Source organism: Rutidosis leptorrhynchoides, chromosome 7 (assembly GCF_046630445.1).
Source record: "Rutidosis leptorrhynchoides isolate AG116_Rl617_1_P2 chromosome 7, CSIRO_AGI_Rlap_v1, whole genome shotgun sequence".
NCBI lineage: Eukaryota > Viridiplantae > Streptophyta > Magnoliopsida > Asterales > Asteraceae > Rutidosis > Rutidosis leptorrhynchoides.
The window spans coordinates 343,136,672-343,163,813 of NC_092339.1; the positions used below are offsets into that span (position 1 = coordinate 343,136,672).

A 27,142-nucleotide genomic window follows, 5' to 3' on the forward strand; every position below is an offset into this window, starting at 1 on the left:
TCTAGACAACATGAACTCGTTTGAAGGTGATCCATTGATAAGAACAGAAATGGAAGCTGACTTTAAGCATGCGAGAATCCAACCACACCATTTAATACCAAAACCCATACATCTCATAACGTCAAGGAGATAGTTCCAATTAAGAGAGTCGAAGGCTTTCTCGAAGTGTACCTTGAAAATAGCTCCACGTTTCTTGTTCCTTTTAAGATCATCAACGATTTCGTTTGCTACTAGAACACCATCAAGATTGAATCGATTTCTAAGAAAAGCACTTTGTTCGTTACCAATCAAATTAGGAACCACCTTTCTTAATCTGTTGGAAAGAATCTTCGCGACAATTTTATAGTAACATCCGATGAGACTAATAGGACGATAGTCACCGAAACCAAGTGGGTTTGATTTCTTGGGGATTAACGAAACAAAAGATGCATTGCACCCTTTAGAGAATTCCCCATTAGCCCAAAACCACCTTACTGCATCAATTAGATCATCTTTGATGATATGCCAAAATTTCTTGAAGAAGCCCAAGTTGAAACCGTCGGGGCCCGGGGCTTTTGTACTCCCGCACCCCTTAACCGAATCCCAAATCTCATCAACCGAAAACTACTGTTAAAGAGCCTCTGCATCACCAACCGAAATCGACCTGTAAGACAACTCCTCCATTGAAGGTCTGACCAAATCAGGTTCTGTGAAAATTTTGCTGAAGTAATCGGTAGCCGCATCTTTGATTGTCTTAGGATCATCGCACCAATTACCGTTTACAAATACACCGCGAATATTGTTTTTATTGTATTTCCGTCTCAAAGAATTATGAAAATACTTAGAGTTCTCGTCCCCCTCAAGAGCCCATTTCACCCTCGACTTTTGTTTCAACATATTAGACTTGATCCTATCTTTATCGAGCCATTTTTTTCTTAACTCAAGCCAGGAGGCATGCTCTTCGCTAGATAATGAACCTGACTCAGCCTTTAATTCAAGGTCCATACAATCTTTTTTTAGTTGACTGATTTCGGCATCCAGGTTACCAAAATTCGACTTACTCCATTCCTTAAGGGCCAATTTAAGTCATTTTAATTTATTACGAAACACACAATCCTTTCGATTTCTGTCCATAGGCTCTTCCCACGACCGAGCAATCAAACTATCAATCCCTTCAACATTAAACCATTCATCAAAGATTTTGAACGGTTTTGGCCCAAAATCCGTATCATCGTTAGAGAGGGCAATCGGACAGTGGTTCGAGAATTTTCTATCGCAAGCTGTTACTTTTAAGTCTGACCACAAAGATAGGAACTCATCCGACACAAGAAACCTATCCAACTTGCTCATCTTAGATCCATCATCACTAACGCGGGTAAACAGTCGACCACATAACGGAAGATCAACAAGACGGTTCCTAGCAATGAACTCATTGAAAAGCCTAGCTCTATTTGGAATGAAGTCACAATTAAGTCTTTCGGAAGGGTCACGAACTTCATTAAAATCTCCGCATATTACACAAGAAACACCGTTGATTAGCAAAAGCTTGTCTAGTGCATCCCACAATTTTTGTTTGTTGATGTCATCGTGAGGCCCATACACGTTGACGATGATGGATTCTTTACCTGAGCTTTTCCATACACCTCGGATAGAAATAAAAAAATCATCAATCAATTCACTGTTAACATCAAAAATCGAAGAATCCCAAAATAACAGTTGCCCCCCCCCCCCCCCTGATTTACCTATGACAGCCTTTTGGGAGTACCCACAATCATCCGAACCCCACAGAGATAGAAACCAATTCTCATCTCGAATTATGCTTTTCGTTTCTTGTAGTGCTAGGATAGAAGGTCTCTCAGCAATACAAAATTTACGCATATCCCCGAATTTACTACGTTTCCCACTTCCAAAACCACGAATATTCAAAGATATAATCTTCATTAAAAACATAAAAAACGAAAGGGACAGCAGACTTACATATGAATCTTGGACCATTTGAGGCCAAGATTCGTGCCGAACTCCTCGATCCCAATACATGATGCTAATAAAAATAAAATATTTCATCAGTTTCAAAATAAATGTTTTATTTTATCTTTTAATTTTTTTTTATTTAACTTTAATGCAAATATTTTTTCTACTTAGATATTTGTTTTCCAATACTCTATCCGTTTTAATTTTATTGTCCACTATTTATTTTAAATATATTTTAAATTAATTATCTACTTTTAAACATAAATAAAAATACTGTGATATAGTTTTCCGTGTCTCGGATTTATAAAAAAAAAACTTTATTAGTTTATCCCATTTACATCTATTTTGTTTATGAATCCAAAGTCTCAGAGTAATGGTCTGTAAATTCGCAATGCTCTAAACGATTAACTGTTGAAAATTTAGTGTAATTGAGGGATTTAATCTACACTTGTAAATGGGTTAGGAGGTACGGAGTGTACACCCATTAAGTGATAGATTACCCGGACCCGAAAGTGGTTTTCCATTATCACAAATTTGAGTGATTACGGAAGTATTATTCCTGCACTAGGTGAAACATCTCCATCGTGGAAATAAAACAAACAACTTTATGAAAAGGATTTAATCGATTTCCTAGATTTGGTTGTTGGAAATAAAACAAACAACTTTATGAAAATCGATTTCCTAGATTTGGTTGTTGGAAATAAAACAAACAACTTTATGAAAAAGATTTGTTTTAGATTTGAAAAGGAAATTAGTTAGTGAAACATCTTCATCGTGGAATAATACTTGTTTTTGGGTGCCTATAAATAAGGACTATCATTCATGAGAAAAAATAGATACAAAAACACCTTAATACTCTTATGCAAAAGAGTTCTTGTTTACTGCCAATAACAAGAACTAATCTCTGTCTTATCCCAAAGTGATATTCGTGTAACCCAGGCAATAAGGGTCGAATAATTACTTTCGGAAAGTGATACCACGATTCAGTGATTTATCCGGCTATCGATTATTTTACCCTACACAAAAATTCAATAAAACCTCCAACAATCGAAAGTAATTATCTGTTATAATCGATGGCGGCTACGATGAAACACATGACGGTGAATTTCTCTAAACTTGATAAGTTTGAGGGAATTGATTTTAGGAGATGGCAAAAGAAGATGCACTTCTTTCTGAGCAGCATGAGTGTGGTGTACGTACTCAGCACACCAATTCCTGAAGATCATGGTGATGATGCCACTGTTGAACAAATTCGGAAAAGGTTCAAGTGGGAGAACGATGACTACATTGCTAGAGGTTTAATCCTCAATGGTATGGCAGATTCCCTTTTTGATATTTACCTAAATGTTGAATCTGCTAAAGAACTATGGGACTGTTTAGAAACCAAGTATATGTCTGAGGATGCTTCTAGTAAAAAGTTCCTTATGAGTAATTTTAATAATTACAAGATGGTCGATTCTAGACCGGTCTTGGAACAATACAATGAGCTCATTCGTATACTTGGTCAATTCACACAACATAAGATGAACATGGATGAGTCTATTCAAGTCTCAAGCATAATTGATAAACTACCTCCATCTTGGAAAGAATTTAAACATTTTTTGAAACATAAGAAGGAGGAGTTAACTCTTGTTGAGTTGGGTAGTCATCTGCGTATTGAGGAATCCCTCAGGTTGCAGGATAATGACAAGCCAAAGAGTAACGAAGTTGCTGGTACGTCTGTTGTCAATATGGTGGAACATAAAAAGTTCACTAGTAATAATGACAAAAAGGAAAAACGTAAACATCAAGGTAATAACAAAGTTGATCATAATAAGAAGTCTAAATTGACTTGTTGGAAGTGTGGTAAATCTGGACACTTGAAGAGGGATTGCAAGGTTATTTTTGGCACTAACAATGCTAAGGGATCTAGCACAAATGGTTTCTGGCAATGGTTCGAACAACCAAGCCCCGAAAGGTCAGAATATATTTAATAATTCAATTGAGAATTATTATGTTTCGTATATATCTGAGATTTGTTTTGTGCAGGATGATGATGTTGCGTGGTGGGTTGACTCTGGAGCTACTATTCATGTATGTAAGGATAGATGTTGGTTCAAGACTTACGAGTCGGTGACTGATGGATCAATTCTTCATATGAGAAATGAGTCAATAGCTTCTATTCATGGACGTGGTCATCTGGATTTAAGTTTTAGTTCTAGAAAGATTGTTTCTTTGTTTAATGTTTTGCATGTACCACAAATTAGGAAAAATTTGGTTTCAAGTAGTATGTTGAATAATTGTGGTTACAAGCAAGTTATTGAATCTGACAAGTTTGTTCTATCTAAAATGGTTTATTTGTTGAATTTGGTTATTTGAGTAATGGAATGTTTAGACTAAACATTGAACATGTAAGTGTTGACATTGCTTGTATGTCTACTACTAGCATAAATAATTCTATTCTTTGGCATGCTAGACTAGGACATGTACACTTTAAAAGAATGCAAGATATGTCTAAAGATGGATTAATACCAGCCTTTGATATGAACAATGGAAAAGTGTAAAATGTGTATGTTGACAAAGATCACTAAGAAACCTTTTCAAAATATACATCGTGATACTGAGATTTTGGAATTAATACATAGTAATTTATGTGATTTGCATGCAACTCCTACTTTAGGGAACAAGAAATATTTTGTGACTTTTATTGATGATGCTTCTAGGTTTTGCTATGTTTATTAGTTACATACTAAGAATGAAGCATTAGATAAATTTAAAATATTTAAAACTGAAGTAGAATTACAACAAAAGGCATTGATTAAAAGACTTATAACGGATAGGGGAGGTGAATACATTGACCAATTGTATTTCTAATCCGTTGGTATTATCCATGAGACCACAGCTCCTTATACTCCACAACAAAATGGTATATCTGAGAGGAAGAATAGGGTCCTCAAAGAGATGGTTAATTCCATGTTATCCTATTCGGGTTTAAGTAAGGGATTTTGGGGAGAAGCTATATTAACAGCTTGTTATTTGCTTAATAGAGTTCCTAACAAAAGGAACAAGATTACACCTTATGAACTTTGGAATAAAAGAAAACCTAACTTGAACTATCTTCGGGTATGGGGTTGTAGGGCTGTTGTAAGACTGCCTGATCCCAAGAAGAAAAGTTTGGGTGAAAGAGGTATAGATTGCATATTTATTGGATATGTTGAACATTCCAAGGCGTATAGGTTCTATGTTATAGAGCCTAATGAGTTTGTCTCAATTAATTCTGTGATTGAATCAAGGGATGCAATCTTTGATGAAAATCGATTTTCATCTATACCTAGACCAAAGGATATGATTCCAAGTAACAATAGAATCAATAAGGATTGTAATGATGAAGTCTCTGAAAAGGCTGTTGATCAGTCACTTGAGATTCGAAAAAGCAAAAGAAAAGGGAAACCTAAATCATTTGGACCTGATTTTCAGTTATACTTAATTGAAGGTTCTAGGGATGATGTTTCTACCCAATATTCGTATTGTTTCAATGTTGATGATGATCCTAAAACATATGATGAAGCAATGAGGTCTCAGGATGTTGCATTCTGGAAAGAGGCAATTAATGATGAGATGAATTCTATCATGGGCAATAACACTTGGGTGTTAGCTGATCTACCTCCTGGTTGTAAATCTTTGGGTTGCAAATGAAAGGACCCGTTCATATACATTATAAACGATTCACAATAGTTGATTACATTGCGAGGTATTTGACCTCTATATGATACATTTTACAAACATTGCATTCATTTTTAAAAGACAATCTTTCTTTACATCGAAAATTGACAGGCATGCATACCATTTCATAATATCCACTATCCAACTATAAATTGATTTAATAATAATCTTTGATGAACTCAATGACTCGAATGCAACGTTCTTCGAAATATGCTATGAAAGACTCCAAGTAATATCTTTAAAATAAGCAAATGCACAGCGGAAGATTTCTTTAACACCTGAGAATAAACATGCTTTAAAGTGTCAACCAAAAGGTTGGTGAGTTCATTAGTTTATCATAATCATTTATTTCCATCATTTTAATAGACCACAAGAATTTCATTTCCAGTTCTCATAAATATACGTCCCATGCATAGAGACAAAAATAATCATTCATATGGTGAACACCTGGTAACCGACATTAACAATATGTATATAAGAATATCCCCTATCATTCCGGGATCCTCCTTCGGACATGATATAAATTTCGAAGTACTAAAGCATCCGGTACTTTGGATGGGGTTTGTTAGGCCCAATAGATCTATCTTTAGGATTCGCGTCAATTAGGGTGTCTGTTCCCTAATTCTTAGATTACCAGACTTTAATAAAAAGAGGCATATTCGATTTCGATAATTCAACCATAGAATGTAGTTTCAATTACTTGTGTCTATTTCGTCAAACATTTATAAAAGCGCATGTATTCTCAGTCCCAAAAATATAAAGGGTAAAAAGGCAAATGAAACTCACCATACTGTATTTCGTAGTAAAAATACATATAACGTCATTGAACAAGTGCAAGGTTGGCCTCGGATTCACGAACCTATATTAATTATATATATTTATATGTTGGTCAATATTTGTATAGCAATTTAGGTCAGGTCATAGTGTAATCCTATCCTATAGCTCGAGTCTGACTCTACAGTATAGTAACATGTTATATTACTCATGCTCAATTAAGATTCTAGTAAAAGGTGACGTGTGAAACAACGTAACACAAATGGTTTCATAATCATAAAATAGTATTTTAGGTTTTTTTTTTTTTTTTTTTTTTTTTAGAGAAAATCAACACAAAAAGTTAACTAAAAAGTTAACAGGAAAAGTCAAAGTTCAAAGTCAAAAGTCAAAGGTTAAAGTCAAAAGTCAAAGGTCAAGGTAAAAATGAGGTCGCATGCAAATATATAATAACTTATACAAAAATGATTTCCGGTCAAACATGACTAAACGGGCCACTTCAGCTATTTTTAGAAAAATTATCGGAACTCCGATTGATAAACGGCCAAAGATAAAAGTTACACATTACCAAAAAGATTAAGCATAAATATTACAGAAGTAAACTAAACCTAGACAACTCGTAGTTACCAACGCGTTTTCGGCGTTTTAAAGTTAATTTTTCAGCTTTAATAAATTTACAAAAGTGACCGAGTAGCCTACTTTGGAGATTTTTAGAAAATTCCTCAAAACTCGTATTGACAAACGGTCAAAGCCTGCAAATTCTCGTTACCACAAAGATATAACATGATTTTTGGCAAGAGTAAACACATATCAGGCCGACCATGACAACAGATACAAAACTGAAATTTTTAAATAAAAAAGTTTCAGCTCTTTTTAGAATTTTAAAATGTGACCAAACCGTCAACTTTGATGATTTTTAGAAAAATCGTCGAGACTCGAATTGACAAACGGCCAGAGTCGTTTGTTAGACCTTACAGCAAAGAATTCAGTGGTATTTTTTTTTATATATGAAACAACGCAGATCAGCGAGAATTTCAGTTCCCGTTTCAACATTTCATCAAAATTTGCAAAACTTCTTTTGTCCATAACTTGACAACCGTTCAACGAAACGAGACGTGCTTTATATGAAAATTCATCTACTCGACGAGTAGAATCCAAATAACCACTTTTTATAACCCAGAAAATTAGTTCACTAATTATCATCAGCAATTTTAATTACGAAATTAATTATGCAATTTGTTTATTTCATAACTTTCTAACCGTTACTTGGATTCAAGTGATTCTTAAACCAAAATTCAACTATTTTTCGCTAGCTTTCTAACGACATGCATATCTTATACCTTATCTCAATCGTATATGTAACTAATTCAGGAATCAACATAACCTATCTAATGGCAATATCAAAAGTACAAGCATGCATAATCCTATATACTCGAGCACTAGTCAGGGATACACTATTAGTATGTAAAAATTAAATTATGAGTACTCACATATCAATATTGAGATTCAATATTGCAGGAAAGGTACATAAACGCAACGGAGATGATAAACACTATATTGACCTCACGAGCATACCCATGAACCATACTCAATCACCTCCATAGCTATAACCCATAATTTCCTTAATCCTATCCCACTTGAAAAAAAAACAACTTCGAAATCACTCGGACAGCACTTCGTCGTAATATTTTATGTATACTAATAATATCTTGAGATAATACGGAGTAAATATATATATGTAAATCGATTGAGAGAGTTTAGAGAAAACTATTTTCAAGTTTCTATGAAATAATGAAACCTATTGAATTCTATTTATAATAGATTTTTGAATTATTAAAGTGAATTATTAAAGTATGAATTATTAAAGTGAATTATTATAGTATGAATTATTAAAGTGAATTATTAAAGTATGAATTATTAAAGTGAATTATTAAAGTATGAATTATTAAAGTGAATTATTAAAGTATGAATTATTAAAGTTAAAGTAAAGTAAAAATAAAGTAAAGGTAAAGTTTAAGTATAGTAAAAGTATAAAACTATGTACGTATAATACGCGTATAATATATATAATATTAATTTAAATCGTTATATATATTTAATAAAATAAAATATAAATATCGTTATCTTTATCATACTAGTTAAGTAATGAGTTGTCAAAAGTGATTCTAGATATTTATAAAAGTTATATACGTTTTAATAATAAAGTTATTTTTAAACTGAAAACGTTTTTGTACGTTTGAAACTAAATAGATCAATCGAGTCTTTATGAGATTCAATCTTCCACTATCCTTTGTCTAGTTCTCAATGATTGACAATTTGTTCATATTTATAAATCACTTTACCATTTTCCGAATATTGTTAAAATGAATAGATTTCTCAAATCAACGTGGGCCTTTCAACAGAGACTTGTAATCATAATTTAATATATCTGATAATTCAATCATTTGATCTTATCTTCTAATTCCATCGATAAACATTTTGAAACAGATACAATCATATAAAGTATTTAATCTAATATTTTGTTTACGTTTCAAGTTATAATATATATACACATATACATATATAATCATATTCGTTTAATGGTTCGTGAATCGTTGGAACTTGGTCGAGGTTGAATGAATGTATGAACATAGTTTAAAATTCTTGAAATTTAACTTAACAAATATTGTTTATCGTGTCAGAAACATATAAAGATTAAAGTTTAAATTTGGTTGGAAATTTCCGGGTTGTCACAGTACCTACCCGTTAAAGAAATTTCGTCCCGAAATTTGAGTGGAAAGGTCGTGAATGATAATAAGTATGTTTTCATGATGCACACGGGCTGAAAATTAGAGTTTTATCATTAATTTGGATAAACAATCCATTTATATGAAGAGTACGAATGAAGCTAACATAGAAGAGTGAAATGAGTAAGTGTGGATTCATCTTATCATTTGACGTAGATATGATTGATTCCCAGATTTTAAGGGATTTGAAGAAAATCTTCTTAATAAGATTTGACTCTCCGGTAATCAAGGGAATTAGGATCCGCTTTAAATGCGATCATCCATTTTAATTGTTCTGTCGGAGATTTTCTTATAAATTCACCTCCTTCGTTTCCTTACAACTCACACCATCTGTTGATGCATTTTATGCAAGTCCCTAGACTTCTACCCGCGTCTATTGCAGGTACAACAGTTTACAGGCCACCATGATTGCTCGTTATTATCCTATCCGTGTTTGTATGTGGTTACAGGAACTGCAGGAACGAGATTTAGATGTTTGACTATGTTAGACTTAGTCAGACGTACGAGTGAAGCCTCACTAGTATAGCTGACAGGCTCATACGCATGGTTGATGCTGAGCTAAGTCACAATTACAACATAAATGATAAGACACGAGTGAGTGATCACCCGTACGGTTGATGAAGCCAACTCGTACGTGTGATGAATGAATCGTATGGGTGTATCAACAGCAGGGGTATATAAAGTCTTATGTTCTTCATTTTAGGTTAAGCCTCTCATTTGTTACACACACTCAGATCTAGTGAGCTCCTTCGATTCTCTCTCAGTCTAAATCACCCAGGTGGTGAATAATAGCTCTAGGTGTTGATCTAATCACACTTGATTTAGTTGTGGTTTGACTAAATTAATCAAAAAAAAACTTAACCTATTCACTAGAGGGTTTGATTCACTTATTCTACCATTGTGTGAGTTAAATCTGTTGATTTCTAAGTTCCTAGTCATGTTTCATCACCTTCTATTCTTTCCCCCTCAACTCATATTTTAAAGTATTCATCAATATGCTCCATCCAGTTCTGATTCTCGATATACTTCTAACTTTCATATCGGTCATTCTTCTTTTTTTTATCTACCGCTGGAAGAATCTATTTACTTCTACTATACTCTTGGGTTATAGTGTTCCTAGTTCTCCCGTGTCTTTATATTGCTATATGTATCGATATATATGGTTTATAATTTCTGGTTTGTCGTTGGGCTTTATATGTTCCCTTATATTTCAAAGTCTCTGCTTCTGTCTTCTATAATCATTATCATTCACAGTTAATGCTCTCTTTTATTTGCTGCAATTTATACCCCAATTTCTATTTCGGAGTTTTGTCCTTTCGTTTCTTCTTCTTGCGATTAAGCACCGCTTGTAATGGTCCAGAATTCACAGATATGAATTTCAAAATGAACATTGTTAATGTTCTAGGAAGGAAATTGTGATGGCACGATCTTGACTTGTCAAATTACTAAAATACCTTGGAAAAAGCCGAATCATCAAGAAATATTTTCTTGATATTTTAGAGGTTAAATAGAATACAAGAGTCGTATAACATGGCACATGATGATGTTATGATCTGTGAATCATCACGTTCCATTTAGAAACTCAGCATGACTTACTGTAATATAATCACATTGATCAAGTGTCATTATATTATACTAATTCATGCTTCAGTTCCCAACACTACTTCAAAATATTCCTATTTTAAACTTGAATGTTTCAGAATTTAGAAACTAAAATAGTTTCTTTTATGATGTAATACAGATAGCGCGAAGAGGTAAATGATTTCAAATAAGAAAAATTAAGAAAATATCGTCAGAAATATGGGGGATATTTATAATGAAAGATATGATGATATTTTAGAATTCCTAATATCAGAGGATGATGAAGAATATTGTCCGCAGGGGTTTAGAGTCAGGAGCAAGGTATTCGTTAATGACTTCAGCAGATACTGAATTATTTGGATCCTTTGAAGTCAGGTTCAGTCTTTGTAATTTGTCCACAGCCTCCTTCCTACTTTGCTCAATCCGTTTTCCAGTTCCAAGACTTCTCTTTTTCTGCGCTTTGCCAGCACACCTATTCATTATCATCAAACTTTTACTGTTAAGGTCGTTTATAGTTTTTTTTGCTGCTTCATCAGTATTTTTCCATTTTCGGAGAACCAATTCGTAGTTCGAAGTGTTTTTCAGAATCTTCACATTCAAATTAAATCCAGAAGATAGACGTTATATATACACATATAACTGTTGGCGTAGACATGCTGCGAGATTTCAAAATACTGGTTGCTAATTCCCAATGATTCGTATGGAAATTCTCATTACAAGATGCGAATGAGTAAATGATGGGGTTTCAATGAATAATTATAATGACTTTTTGGAGAGGCTAAAGTCAAAGGGTAATGAAGTTGTTGATACATCTGTTAATAAAGTGGTGGAATGTAAAAGGTTCCCTGGTAACGATGGTGTATATCTCAAGGTTATAATAAGGTTAGTCTGACTGAAAAGTCGAATTTGACTTGCTGGAGCTGTGACAAAACTGGCTACTTTGAATAGGAGTCGCAAAGTTATTTTTGCTAATAAATGCTAAAGAATCTGACGCGGATACGTTGTTTAAACTTTTACTTTGGTTTCAAGAGTTTTTTCGGGTACATAACTGTGGGTAACATGTGGTTGGATCATCATCTCGATTGCTCATCATTCGAAGTGTCTTCGGAAATTTTCGAAGGGTTTGAACACAGATTGTAATCGTTAACATACATTTGATGTTCTAACACAGTTTTGAAGTCAAAATATAGCTTGTGAAAGATGTAAGGATCTAAGAGTGATGATTTTGGTCATATCTCAAGTTGAATTTTGAGATTTCAAAATCAGAATATGTAATTAAATTTTGAATGAGTATGGTTGTTTTTATTTCTATAAAAGAATGTATATTGTTGTGAAAGTAGGGAGTATAATGGATGATTTGCTGAATCAGATTCGAAGAATGTAATATATTAATTGTGAATTTATATATATCTCGGGTATTACCTACCCGTTAAAAAAAATTTCACAATTAATATTTTGTACAAAAGAATTTTATTACAGTCTTTATGAAAATATATATATGTATATTTTCTTCAGATGTAACATAGATTTAATGAGTTAATGTTAAATTAAATTCATTTGATTTACGGTTGAAACTAGAATTGAATAATCCCTAAAGGCTTTAAAAAGTACATAACTTTTACGCAGTATTTCTTTAATGACATTGAAATTATGAATCAATACTTCGTTATTTGTTGATGTATGATGTTCGGTTCGTGGAATTCTTGTGAATTTCGCAAAGTACGAATGATGTTATCTGAAAAGTTCCGGGTACATCGATGATGAAAGTGTAAAATCAAATATATACTTGATTTATTATGAATTGGAATTTGTTGAATTGCGACAGAGATTGTAGTTAACGCTGGTTAAGTTACGGCCGAAGGACGTACATTATTGCATATTTGTAATATGAATTAACCGAGTAGTTAAGATTCACACACAATAGCTTAGCACGGAAAGATTTATTTTTATTTCAAAATATATAAAATATACATATAATTTCTTCAAAGGGAATGAGTTAATTCTTCATAACTCGTTGATACAATATACAGGTTATTGATTCGTAATGATGTCCATAGTGATTCTTGAGCTGACGGAGTTTGTGATGTTATAGGTGTTGTTGAATCTGATGTTGACTGTACTGATGATGCTGGTAACGCTGACGGTACTGTTGATGCTGTTGGTAAAACAATTTTAGCTTGTTAATCACACACCATTTTTGTTAGGGTTTCTACTCTTCCTTCTATCATTTTGGTTCGCTTAACTGATTTATGGTTAGGGCTAGATTAGATAATCTCTAAGACTTTAGAGATTACATAATCTGCGCGGAATGTTTCTCCAATGAAGTTATGAATTAATACTTCGTCGGTTATTGTTGTTGGTATTCCTTGGTATCTACAGGGCGTATGACATTGGTGCTCGTGGGACAGAGTGTAAAGTTGAGGTTTACGACGTGGTTGTGGTTGGGGAAGTAATGGTACTATTGGCGTTGATGATGGTGTTATTGGTTATGCTGCTGATGCTGCTGCTGGTGTTTGTAATCTCTGCACCATATTCTCCAAAGCCACTACCCGAGCGCGAAGCTCGTTGACTTCTTCTATTACACCGGGGTGATTGTCGGTTCGGACGAGCGGATAAATAAAATCTAAAATTTGATGTAATATATAATCGTGACGAGATACTCTGGAAATGAGCGAGAAAATGGTGTTTCGAACAGGTTCGCCGGTAAGTGCTTCAGGTTCTTCATCAAGAGGGCAATGTGGTGGATGGAAGGGATCACCTTCTTCTTGTCTCCAATGATTGAGGAGGCTACGAACCCATCCCCAATTCATCCAGAATAGGTGATGACTGATTGGTTGATCTATTCCGGTCACACTGCTTTCGGAGCTGGAGTGGGATTCCATTTCGAAATCCGAGGAACTTGAATTAATGATGAATTCCATTTCGTACGATTGAATAAGGATTTTTTTTTTTTTTCGATATGAAATGATTTTCGGTTATCGGATGGTATTCTAATTACATAGAATATCCATATATATAGAACAAAAGATTTCGTAAATTACGGAGGAATTTACGGGATATATCAGGCAACGTTTACAGTAATAGATACGATAAGATATGATTTAGCAGATACGCTAAGATATGAATTTTTGTCTATACACTATTCATGCAATCAATGCAGCAAGACGTGTCTTAGACTAAAAATGATAAGCAGGTAATTTCCTGAGGATGATAAGTAGTTAATTTTTGACACAGAATGATAAGTAAAACTATTGACATGCAGACACGGTCGAAGTCCAGACTCACTAATGCATCCTATCGACTTATCTGTTAGACACACTAATGCAGACCTGGTTCGCTAAGACCACCGCTCTGATACCAACTGAAAGGACCCGTTCATATACATTATAAACGATTCACAATAGTTGATTACATTGCGAGGTATTTGACCTCTATATGATACATTTTACAAACATTGCATTCGTTTTTAAAAGACAATCTTTCTTTACATCGAAAATTGACAGGCATGCATACCATTTCATAATATCCACTATCCAACTATAAATTGATTTAATAATAATCTTTGATGAACTCAATGACTCGAATGCAACGTTCTTCGAAATATGCTATGAAAGACTCCAAGTAATATCTTTAAAATAAGCAAATGCACAGCGGAAGATTTCTTTAACACCTGAGAATAAACATGCTTTAAAGTGTCAACCAAAAGGTTGGTGAGTTCATTAGTTTATCATAATCATTTATTTCCATCATTTTAATAGACCACAAGAATTTCATTTCCAGTTCTCATAAATATACGTCCCATGCATAGAGACAAAAATAATCATTCATATGGTGAACACCTGGTAACCGACATTAACAATATGTATATAAGAATATCCCCTATCATTCCGGGATCCTCCTTCGGACATGATATAAATTTCGAAGTACTAAAGCATCCGGTACTTTGGATGGGGTTTGTTAGGCCCAATAGATCTATCTTTAGGATTCGCGTCAATTAGGGTGTCTGTTCCCTAATTCTTAGATTACCAGACTTTAATAAAAAGAGGCATATTCGATTTCGATAATTCAACCATAGAATGTAGTTTCAATTACTTGTGTCTATTTCGTCAAACATTTATAAAAGCGCATGTATTCTCAGTCCCAAAAATATAAAGGGTAAAAAGGCAAATGAAACTCACCATACTGTATTTCGTAGTAAAAATACATATAACGTCATTGAACAAGTGCAAGGTTGGCCTCGGATTCACGAACCTATATTAATTATATATATTTATATGTTGGTCAATATTTGTATAGCAATTTAGGTCAGGTCATAGTGTAATCCTATCCTATAGCTCGAGTCTGACTCTACAGTATAGTAACATGTTATATTACTCATGCTCAATTAAGATTCTAGTAAAAGGTGACGTGTGAAACAACGTAACACAAATGGTTTCATAATCATAAAATAGTATTTTAGGTTTTTTTTTTTTTTTTTTTTTTTTTTAGAGAAAATCAACACAAAAAGTTAACTAAAAAGTTAACAGGAAAAGTCAAAGTTCAAAGTCAAAAGTCAAAGGTTAAAGTCAAAAGTCAAAGGTCAAGGTAAAAATGAGGTCGCATGCAAATATATAATAACTTATACAAAAATGATTTCCGGTCAAACATGACTAAACGGGCCACTTCAGCTATTTTTAGAAAAATTATCGGAACTCCGATTGATAAACGGCCAAAGATAAAAGTTACACATTACCAAAAAGATTAAGCATAAATATTACAGAAGTAAACTAAATCTAGACAACTCGTAGTTACCAACGCGTTTTCGGCGTTTTAAAGTTAATTTTTCAGCTTTAATAAATTTACAAAAGTGACCAAGTAGCCTACTTTGGAGATTTTTAGAAAATTCCTCAAAACTCGTATTGACAAACGGTCAAAGCCTGCAAATTCTCGTTACCACAAAGATATAACATGATTTTTGGCAAGAGTAAACACATATCAGGCCGACCATGACAACAGATACAAAACTGAAATTTTTAAATAAAAAAGTTTCAGCTCTTTTTAGAATTTTAAAATGTGACCAAACCGTCAACTTTGATGATTTTTAGAAAAATCGTCGAGACTCGAATTGACAAACGGCCAGAGTCGTTTGTTAGACCTTACAGCAAAGAATTCAGTGGTATTTTTTTTATATATGAAACAACGCAGATCAGCGAGAATTTCAGTTCCCGTTTCGACATTTCATCAAAATTTGCAAAACTTCTTTTGTCCATAACTTGACAACCGTTCAACGAAACGAAACGTGCTTTATATGAAAATTCATCTACTCGACGAGTAGAATCCAAATAACCACTTTTTATAACCCAGAAAATTAGTTCACTAATTATCATCAGCAATTTTAATTACGAAATTAATTATGCAATTTGTTTATTTCATAACTTTCTAACCGTTACTTGGATTCAAGTGATTCTTAAACCAAAATTCAACTATTTTTCGCTAGCTTTCTAACGACATGCATATCTTATACCTTATCTCAATCGTATATGTAACTAATTCAGGAATCAACATAACCTATCTAATGGCAATATCAAAAGTACAAGCATGCATAATCCTATATACTCGAGCACTAGTCAGGGATACACTATTAGTATGTAAAAATTAAATTATGAGTACTCACATATCAATATTGAGATTCAATATTGCAGGAAAGGTACATAAACGCAACGGAGATGATAAACACTATATTGACCTCACGAGCATACCCATGAACCATACTCAATCACCTCCATAGCTATAACCCATAATTTCCTTAATCCTATCCCACTCGAAAAAAAAACAACTTCGAAATCACTCGAACAGCACTCCGTCGTAATATTTTATGTATACTAATAATATCTTGAGATAATACGGAGTAAATATATATATGTAAATCGATTGAGAGAGTTTAGAGAAAACTATTTTCAAGTTTCTATAAAATAATGAAACCTATTGAATTCTATTTATAATAGATTTTTGAATTATTAAAGTGAATTATTAAAGTATGAATTATTAAAGTGAATTATTAAAGTATGAATTATTAAAGTGAATTATTAAAGTATGAATTATTAAAGTTAAAGTAAAGTAAAAATAAAGTAAAGGTAAAGTTTAAGTATAGTAAAAGTATAAAACTATGTACGTATAATACGCGTATAATATATATAATATTAATTTAAATCGTTATATATATTTAATAAAATAAAATATAAATATCGTTATCTTTATCATACTAGTTAAGTAATGAGTTGTCAAAAGTAATTCTAGATATTTATAAAAGTTATATACGTTTTAATAATAAAGTTATTTTTAAACTGAAAACGTTTTTGTACGTTTGAAACTAAATAGATCAATCGAGTCTTTATGAGATTCAATCTTCCACTATCCTTTGTCTAGTTCTCAATGATTGACAATTTGTTCATATTTATAAATCACTTTACCATTTTCCGAATATTGTTAAAATGAATAGATTTCTCAAATCAACGTGGGCCTTTCAACAGAGACTTGTAATCATAATTTAATATATCTGATAATTCAATCATTTGATCTTATCTTCTAATTCCATCGATAAACATTTTGAAACAGATACAATCATATAAAGTATTTAATCTAATATTTTGTTTACGTTTCAAGTTATAATATATATACACATATACATATATAATCATATTCGTTTAATGGTTCGTGAATCGTTGGAACTTGGTCGAGGTTGAATGAATGTATGAACATAGTTTAAAATTCTTGAAATTTAACTTAACAAATATTGCTTATCGTGTCAGAAACATATAAAGATTAAAGTTTAAATTTGGTTGGAAATTTCCGGGTTGTCACAGCAAATAGATCTTCAAAAAGAAGATGAAGGTAGATAGAACTATTGAAAAGTTCAAGGCAAGGTTAGTCATTCAAGGCTTTAGACAAAAGTCTGGAATTGACTATTTTGATACTTATGCTCCCGTGGCACGTATCACTACCATTAGACTGTTGATTGCTTTGGCTACAATTCACAATCTGGTTATTCACCAGATGGATGTGAAGACAGAATTCTTGAATGGTGAATTGGATGAGGAGATTTATATGAACCAACCTCATGGCTTTGTCATGCCGGGTAATGAAGGCAAGGTGTGCAAACTTGTGAAGTCCTTATATGGTTTGAAACAAGCACCTAAGCAATGGCATCAGAAATTTGATGAAGTGGTTTTATCTAGTGGTTTTAAATTAAACCAAGCAGATAAATGTGTATATAGCAAATTTGATGATTCTGGTAAAAGAGTTATAATTTGTCTATATGTTGATGACATGTTAATCTTTGGGACTGACCAAAGTCAGGTTGATTTAACAAAAGAATTTTTGTCATCAAAATTCTTCATGAAAGATATGGGGGAGGCTGACGTTATCCTTGGCATTAGGATCAAACGTGAAAGCAAAGGAATTTCGATTTGTCAATCTCATTATGTTGAGAAGGTGTTGAAAAAGTTCAATTGCTTTGAATGTACTCCTGTGAGTACCCCTGTTGATCCAAGTGAGAAGCTTATGCCTAATCAAGGTGAAGCTGTATCACAACTTGAGTATTCTCAGGTGATTGGCTGTTTGATGTACGCCATGACTTGTACAAGGCCGGATATTGCTTTTGCTGTGGAAAAACTGAGTAGATATACTAGTAATCCTAGTACTCATCACTGGCAAGCAATTAGGCGGGTACTGAAGTACTTGAAGAAAACTATGGACTATAGTTTATCTTATAATGGGTTTCCTTCGGTAATAGAAGGATATTCTGATGCGAGTTGGATAACCAATATTGAAGATCATTCTTCAACGAGTGGTTGGGTGTTCTTGCTTGGGGGAGGTGCTATTTCATGGGCTTCTAAGAAGCAGACATGTATTACCAACTCAACGATGGAATATGAGTTTGTTGCTTTAGCTGCTGCTGGTAAAGAAGCAGAATGGCTTAGAAACTTGATCCATGAGATACCATTATGGCCTAAACCTATAGCACCCATGTCTATCCATTGTGATAGTGCTGCGATATTGGCAAAGGCTTATAGCCAGATGTACAATGGAAAGTCTAGACACTTAGGTGTCAGACATAGCATGATTCGTGAACTCATCATGAATGGGGTGATTTCTATAGTGTTCGTGAGGTCACAACAGAATTTAGCTGATCACTTGACGAAGGGATTGGCAAGAGACTTGGTTGACAAGTCTGCTGTGGGGATGGGTTTAAAGTCCACATAAATGTCTAATTATAAGATACCCAATTCCCTTCCAATGAAAATTAGAAGTTGAATTCAATGCGGAAGGCTTATACTTAGAAATTTGGAGTACATAAATTTTATATCATCCCAAGGTAAGGTATGTACTCGGACCTGCTGAAGGTGAGGTTGAAGTCTAGCTTCTTAACAGTTCATTTGAAAAAGTGCAAGAGCAGGTGCATGACTGAAGTGAACTACCTATGTGAATGTGAAGTTTTGCCGCTTCAACAAAGCTTGGACTTTTAGCTTTGGATACATTCATGAAAGGATATGGACACATGGCTTGTAAAGTGTCAGGATAGCTTTAGAGTATTTGAAAACTTATGTGTATATTATTTTCAGTTATTCAAATGGGTTGAAGGGTTCAATTCTTAGAACACCCTGATTTTCGAATATTTGGAATGTGTAATGTACTAAGGTGAAAATTCAATCTTTAAGATATTTTCATTTATGCATGAGTTTTTGTTTTAATTTGTTTAATTCTCATGAAACGAATTGCACTAAATTGGGGAGGATTGTTGAAAATTTAGTGTAATTGAGGGATTTAATCTACACTTGTAAATGGGTTAGGAGGTACGGAGTGTACACCCATTAAGTGATAGATTACCCGGACCCGAAAGTGGTTTTCCATTATCACAAATTTGAGTGATTACGGAAGTATTATTCCTGCACTAGGTGAAACATCTCCATCGTGGAAATAAAACAAACAACTTTATGAAAAGGATTTAATCGATTTCCTAGATTTTGTTATTAGAAATAAAACAAACAACTTTATGAAAATCAATTTCCTAGATTTGGTTGTTGGAAATAAAACAAACAAATTTATGAAAAAGATTTGTTTTAGATTTGAAAAAGAAATTAGTTAGTGAAACATCTTCATCGTGGAATAATACTTGTTTTTGAGTGCCTATAAATAAGGACTATCATTCATGAGAAAAAATAGATACAAAAACACCTTAATACTCTTATGCAAAAGGCCAATAACAAGAACTAATCTCTGTCTTATCCCAAAGTGATATTCGTATAACCCAGGCAATAAGGGTAGAATAATTACTTTCGGAAAGTGATACCACGATTCAGTAATTTATCCGGCTATCGATTATTTTACCCTACACAAAACTTCAATAAAACCTCCAACATTAACGTCCAACGTAAAACGACGAAAACCGTTATCAAATGTACGGAAGACATCTCTTCTTCTCGTTCAACAGAAAATACTCTCAAATATCATCATCTATCATCACAAACACGCCAATTGCGTTTCATCCGTACACCAAGGACGAATTAACATCTAAACTTGCATCAGTCTTACAGTCCTGTTCAAATCATAACCCCAATCCACAACTAATTCAACACGGCCAACAAATTCACTCTCAAATTGTTGTTAACGGGATCAACCATGTTGGTTTACTGGGTTCACGATTACTTCAAATGTACATACTTTGTGGCAAACTTAACGATGCCAAAACTATGTTTCATCAACTTGATTTGTTCTTTGCATCGCCATGGAATTGGATGATTAGAGGGTTTACTATGATGGGGTGTTTTGATTCTGCAATTTTGGTTTATTTTAAAATGTTGGGGTACGGAACTTGTCCTGATAAATACACTTTTCCGTACGTGATTAAAGCTTGTGCTCGATTAAAGGCGATTGATTTGGGTAGATATATTCATTGTAATATGATACGGGTTATGGGTTTTGATGTTGATGTTTATGTAGGTAGTTCTTTGATAAAATTGTATGCTGAAAATGGGTGTATTGATGATGCACGTCACCTGTTTGATAAAATGCCTCAAAGAGATGATGTGTTGTGGAATGTCATACTTAATGGGTACTTAAAGGTTGGGAATTATGAACATGTTATGTTGTTGTTTAACGAAATGAGAAGTTCCGATATTCGACCCGGGCCGGTGACGTATGCTTGTGTTTTATCTGCTTGTGCGTCTGATGCGAATTTAAAGCTCGGTACTCAGGTTCATGGAGGGATTATTAAGTGCGGATTAGTAACGGATCCTCATGTGGTTAACACGTTGATTGGAGTGTATGCGAAGTCTAAAAAGTTGTTTTATGCGCGGGAGCTGTTTAATGACGTTCAAGAAGTTAGTTCGGTTACATGGAATGTTATAATCGGTGGGCATGTGCAAAATGGACTTATGAATGAAGCTTTAGATTTGCTTCGTGAGATGATATCAGTTGGAACCAAACCAGATACCGTCACTCTGGCAAGCTTTTTACCGTGTATATCTGAGTCAGCATGTATAAACTTAGGTAAAGAAATTCATTGTTATATCCTAAGACACGATGTACATTTGGACGAATACCTTAAAAACGCGCTTATTGATATGTACTTTAAGTGTAGGCAAGTGGATATGGCACACAATGTTTTTAAATGTAGTACTGACGTTGATATCGTCATATGCACGGCTATGATATCTGGATATGTGCTTAACGCGTTAAACTCCGATGCCTTGGATATTTTTAGACGGTTGCTTATACAGAAAATGAGACCGAATGCAGTTACACTTTCGAGTTCTTTACCTGCTTGTGCGGGTTTGTCTGCCTTAAAATTGGGCAAAGAGTTGCATGGTCAGATTCTTAAAAATGGGTTCGAAGGACGATGTCATGTGGGGACCGCAGTAACAGATATGTATGCTAAATGTGGAAGGCTTGATTTAGCACACCAAGTGTTCGATAAAATGCCGGAAAAAGATTCTGTTTGTTGGAATTCAATGATTACTAGCTGTTGCCAAAACGGTCAACCCGAGAAAGCGGTTGACTTTTTTCGTGAAATGGGTGCGAAAGGATGTAAATACGACTCCGTAAGCATATCGGCTGCTCTTTCCGCATTCTCGAACTTGTCGTTACTCGGGCATGGGAAAGCGATTCATGGGTTCATGATCCGAGGTGCGTTGAAAACGGATCTTTATGCGGAGAGCGCGTTATTAGACATGTATGCTAAATGTGGAAAGTTAGAATCTGCGATTAACGTTTTCAACTTAATGAAAGAGAAAAGTGAAGTGTCATGGAATAGTATTATTTCCGCTTATGGAAACCATGGTCGTTATCACGAATGTCTTTCTTTGTTTGAACAAATGAAAGGTTCGGGATTCGATCCTGATCATGTTTCATTTCTTGCAATAATATCTGCGTGTGATCACGCAGGTTTGGTTGATGAAGGTTATAATTATTTTAAATCTATGATAAATGATTATAATATTGCCCCTCGAATGGAGCATTATGCGTGTATGATTGATTTATTTGGACGAGCTGGTAGATTAAATGAAGCGGTTGATATTATAAAGTCTATGCCTATTGAACCTGATGCTGGCGTTTGGGGGACATTGTTAGGTGCGTGTAGGGTCCATGGGAACGTTGAACTTGCTGAGTTGGCGTGTTCGCATCTTTTTGAAATGGACCCGGAGAATTCGGGGTATTATATGTTGTTATCGAATGTGCAGGCGGATGCAGGGAAATGGGAAGGCGTTGATAAAACTAGAAGTTTGATGAAAGATAGAGGAGTTAAAAAGGTGCATGGTTTTAGTTGGATTGAGGTGAATAATGATACTCATGTTTTTGGTGCTGGTGAAACGAATAATTTTAGGTTTGATGAGATTAATAGTTTGTTAAAGAACTTTCGTTTAGTGGTTAAGAATGAAGGGTATAACACTTCAGAAATAAACATGACATGATCATTTTTGTAGGGTATTTTAGATGGTTGATTAGCAGTAATTGTTTAGATAATATATTAAATTTTTACTTATAACTAAAAGGGATTGAAAGGATACAATGATTCAGTTTTGATCATTCAGTTTTGATCAGCTATGTAAGTGCACTTGTCTTTTTTTTTTTGTTTTTTTTCTTTTGTTAACAACCACTCAGTGAAAAAGAGGAATGATAATTTTGATTTTCTTATCAGTAACTTGTGTATAACCAACATCAAAGAAAAAAGCTTGACATATTTACTAAGGACCTTATTTGTGTCTCCCCATGGTTTACAAACATTTTTAAAATTGAAAATAGAGAAAGAGATGCTGATAATTGTGCTTTGCAGGCTATATTGAAGGTTTCCGTAACGTTATTATTGTGCCAGGTATTGTAGGATCAGAGGATTAAGCTGCCAACCATTATATGTCATGCAGATAGTATAGGTTTATGATCTGCTATATTGATCTGCTACCTTAAATACTCTTATGCCATGCTTTTTTTTTTTTTTTTTTAGAAAATGAATAGATTATAGTGTTGTAGTCTGCTACTGATGTCTTAGATGTGGCAGTTTCTACCTCCATTTACCTATCAATGAGCCGATTTTGGTTGAGGTTTATATCTAACAAGTCAAATAGAAAAGTTAACTAAAAGGGGAACTTGTTAAATGGGTTGAACTACTTGAATGTTTCTCATTGTCTATTTCAAAGTCTTAAGAGTACTATCTATCTATTTTATCTATCTATCTATCTATTTTATATATAATAACAAAATCAAAAATAGGTCATCTAAACTAATAAAAACTAATCCTAACCCTTCATTTAATATTTCAAAATTAATCTAAACCATTTTCAACAAAGAAGGGATTTCGTGGTCTCTGGTCAAAATTAATAAGTCGCGTATCGATGAAGTTAAAGAGGGGATTCAATCTGAGCCGGCCAAGGGGTCAAATATGGGTGAAGATGAAGATGAATCGTCATTTATGAGTTCAGACTCTTCAGGTAATTTTAATGTTTTGGCTAATTTGGGTGAGCATTGTGAAGATGATAAGAAAGATTTTCAGGCTAACAAACCTTCTGAGAATACCGAAGAGGATGAGGTTATTGATGGTGGGTCCTCGCCCGTTGATGAAAATGTCACAGTGATCGATGATGATGAGGTGGAAGATGGTGAGTTCAAGCCGGAAGATCTTGTTGATAGCACCACCGTAATAGACCCACCACCGTCCGGCGGTTGTTCAGCCTCGAATTCTACACCAGTTTTCAATTTGGATGGTGACACGCCGCCCCAAAAATTCCAATCGCCGAGGGATGCTGATGCAAGTTCCTATGTTGTAGGTTCAGGTATCGAGGTAGGTATAAGCACGCGTGACCCTTTTAGCTCAGTTTCCCAGTCACGAGATGCTCAATTCCAGAATGGGCCAAAAACATTTATTGGGCCAGATCATTATGGTGAGTGTGGTATGAACAATCAGGCCCCAAATGGGCTGGACCTGGGCTCAGACGAAAGAGAAGTGGGCGACCCTAGCCCAGAAAATATGGATAGTCTAGCATATACCGCGGTTGCTCGTTTTCGTGTTAAAAAGAAAAAAGTCCCACCTTTGATCAAAAGTCGTTTTATTAAACATGTGTGGGGAAGGTATAATATGAAACGTAACCGTCGTCGAGACAACTTTCGGTGGCACGAAAGATATTTCATCGAGAATGTGATGAATGAATCAGATGAGGATATTGGTTGGTGCTCGTGTTGCTCTTCTTGCGCGTCATCGGACTCGGAAACATAGATTTTCTTATTTGTCGAGTCGGGTCACCTCTATTGTCCTCGTGATTGTGCGTCTTCTATAGTTTCGTGTTGAGTTTGTGTGTGTGCGTCTTATTTAAGCGGTTGCGTGTTGTTCGTGTGTTTTGTCTAGCTCCTGGCTAGTTATATTTCGTGTATTGTTTCTTATTATTAATATAATTTTCTTGTCTTTCAAAAAAAAAAAAAAAAAAAAAAAATCTAAACCATTTATTTTCCCTGAACTTCCTAATGACATCATAATCATCTTCATTAATTATTTAATTACCAAAACACCCTCTAACCTAGAATTTGGGCGGACTATTTTCACTATTTTGCTCTCATAAAAAAACCTTCATCGTCCAAATTGAACGACAATCAATCCTTCAAGTAAATCCAATCAGTAAAATTATGGTTCGTATAAGTCATCATCGATATCAAAATAGGTTTTTCTGATTTTTTTCCTTAATTAAGAATCTTCCGGCGGCGGCGGTGGTAGGTATGAAGTAATTTTTGAATTTAATATTTTTATTTTGTAATTCGATTATGGTTTGTTTATAAATAAAAAATTTCGATACCAGGATGGTTTTTTTCATTGTTTTTTGAATTGACTTTGATTTAGGTTTACATCTCAGATGCAAAGTATGGTGGAGTCTAACCCATGTATTCTCTTAGCCAATTTTAATTTGCATCTGCTTTTGAATCTGATTTTGGCTATTCCACAGTATACAATCTAAATAAAAGGAAGCATTGGTTGAGAGTCATAAATATTAGGGATGCTGTTACCGTAAGTCTTCTTTCCTTTTAGTAATTCAAACTAATAAGTCATTTGGTTAAATGGTTTAGACTTTGGGTTGATGAGGGTTACTTAACTCATGGAAGAGGAAGTATGTTTGCTTATTAAATACTGTATATATTTTCTTACCGTTGTAGGTTGGTTTTTAAAAAGATTATCATATACATTTGTAACAATTGATCCATATAAAATCTATGATTCGTTAACTAATTTGCTTTAAGACATTGTACATCATGACTAGCATCAACTACAAGTTAAATAAATTATCATATACTTTAAACCATCTATAGCATCATGAGCTTCTATATTACCAGGGAATGACAACTATCACAAGTTAAAAATATGTTGTGTTTTTGTAGGTTTTCTTGGGTTTTTTGGATTTGATATTTCAGCATGCCTACTACTTGTGAATCCTTCATCATTTAGAGGGTTTATTGGACCGATGAAAAAGACACATCTGATATAGTTCTTCAACTACAGATAATGTAGAAGCTTGATCGTACAGGAACCATACCAAGGTCAAATAGATGGGCTTGAGTTAAATGAAGGAAGTTATTACACTCTCTACACCAATGAAATGTTCTCTCTAACTATTTAAGATTGCAAAATTTGCTAAAAATTTTTATTCTAATAACTAATGGTTGGGTATAATGGTCAATATGGGTTATCTGTATGGTCTTTGGGTTGAAATGGGCCTATCCGGGAAACTTGACCTTGTCTTTTTTATCTATTTTTAAATTGTATCTTTAAATTTTAATTAATCTTTATTTATTCAAGATAACACCTTTATTACTAAACTGATTTATTCAGTGATGTTATAATCATTAATAGTGAGATATGCTATGTGATATGCTTGGTATAGATATCACTGGGAAAAATATAGGTCAATTTAAAATGACTGAGTATGGTCTCAAGAACTATGGATGATGATGATACTAAACTATAAACTATAAATGACAGAAGAGGGGATATGTTTTTTTGACTTCCCAATTATACTACAAAAGGTTTTGCATAATACTAACAATATGAGGTTTCAAAGTTGTATGCAAACATATTTACTTTGTGTTTTGTAGACGCACCAATTTGTAGTATAGTTATTGAGTTATTATTTAGCAAATTTGAGTTAAAATGCCCCATGAGTTGTTTCCCATTTAACCCATTAAAAAATAAACCATATGAGTTAATAATGTCCATAAAAATAGACTACGCGTGATTTCTGTCTGACCCATTTAACCCATATGAGTTGTTTCCCTATGAGCTTTTATTTCTGTCTGACCCATTTAACCCACAATTCATGTAATGATTCTACTGTCGGAGCATATAGCCTGTTAAAGTCTCATTAAAGTTAAATATGTACAAGAAAATCTAAAAACACACCATCATGGTCCTACTGATGTTCCTGAAATCCATGAGGCGCTGAAAATACAGAATGGTCACCAAATTTTGGAAATTAGTTGTATTACTCGAACTAAACCAAGTTTTTCTTTCCACTATCAGTCATTCAAAACGAGCTCAGCTATTAGGTTGTTGAATGAAAAAAAGTTTTTGGTGGTGATGGTTTTACTGCGGCATTGGTGGTGGGTTTCTGGCGGCTGTAGTGGTTACTTTCCAGCTTAAACTGAGATCAAACAACATGAAGGTGACGTAAGAGGTAAACAACAAGGGTCTCTCTTTATCTTGGTGTGAGGTTTGTTATACTATTTTATCCAAGAGATATTCACGTCTAAAAATTCAGATTTACTACAGGGATTTATTAGGCATCTGGACAATGATTATGTGGGTTTTGAACAACGATTTAGTTGTTTTGAACAATGATTTG

At 33.9% G+C, this 27,142-nt stretch overlaps 2 protein-coding genes across 2 annotated transcripts; one reads left to right on the top strand and one right to left on the bottom strand.

The window, feature by feature from the left end:
• Nucleotides 1-1,065: 1,065 nt before the first annotated feature.
• On the bottom strand, nt 1,066-1,920 carry LOC139860365 (uncharacterized). The gene is made up of 2 exons (XM_071849130.1): nt 1,722-1,920; nt 1,066-1,622 (listed from the first exon to the last, which is right to left on the bottom strand). The coding sequence occupies exons 1-2, from the start codon at nt 1,918-1,920 to the stop codon at nt 1,066-1,068; spliced, it is 756 nt and encodes a 251-aa protein (XP_071705231.1).
• Nucleotides 1,921-20,224: 18,304 nt separating this feature from the next.
• LOC139858318 (pentatricopeptide repeat-containing protein At4g21300-like) lies at nt 20,225-22,783 on the top strand. Its single transcript, XM_071847174.1, has one exon. The coding sequence runs from the start codon at nt 20,225-20,227 to the stop codon at nt 22,736-22,738; it is 2,514 nt and encodes an 837-aa protein (XP_071703275.1). The 3' UTR covers nt 22,739-22,783.
• Nucleotides 22,784-27,142: the final 4,359 nt, after the last annotated feature.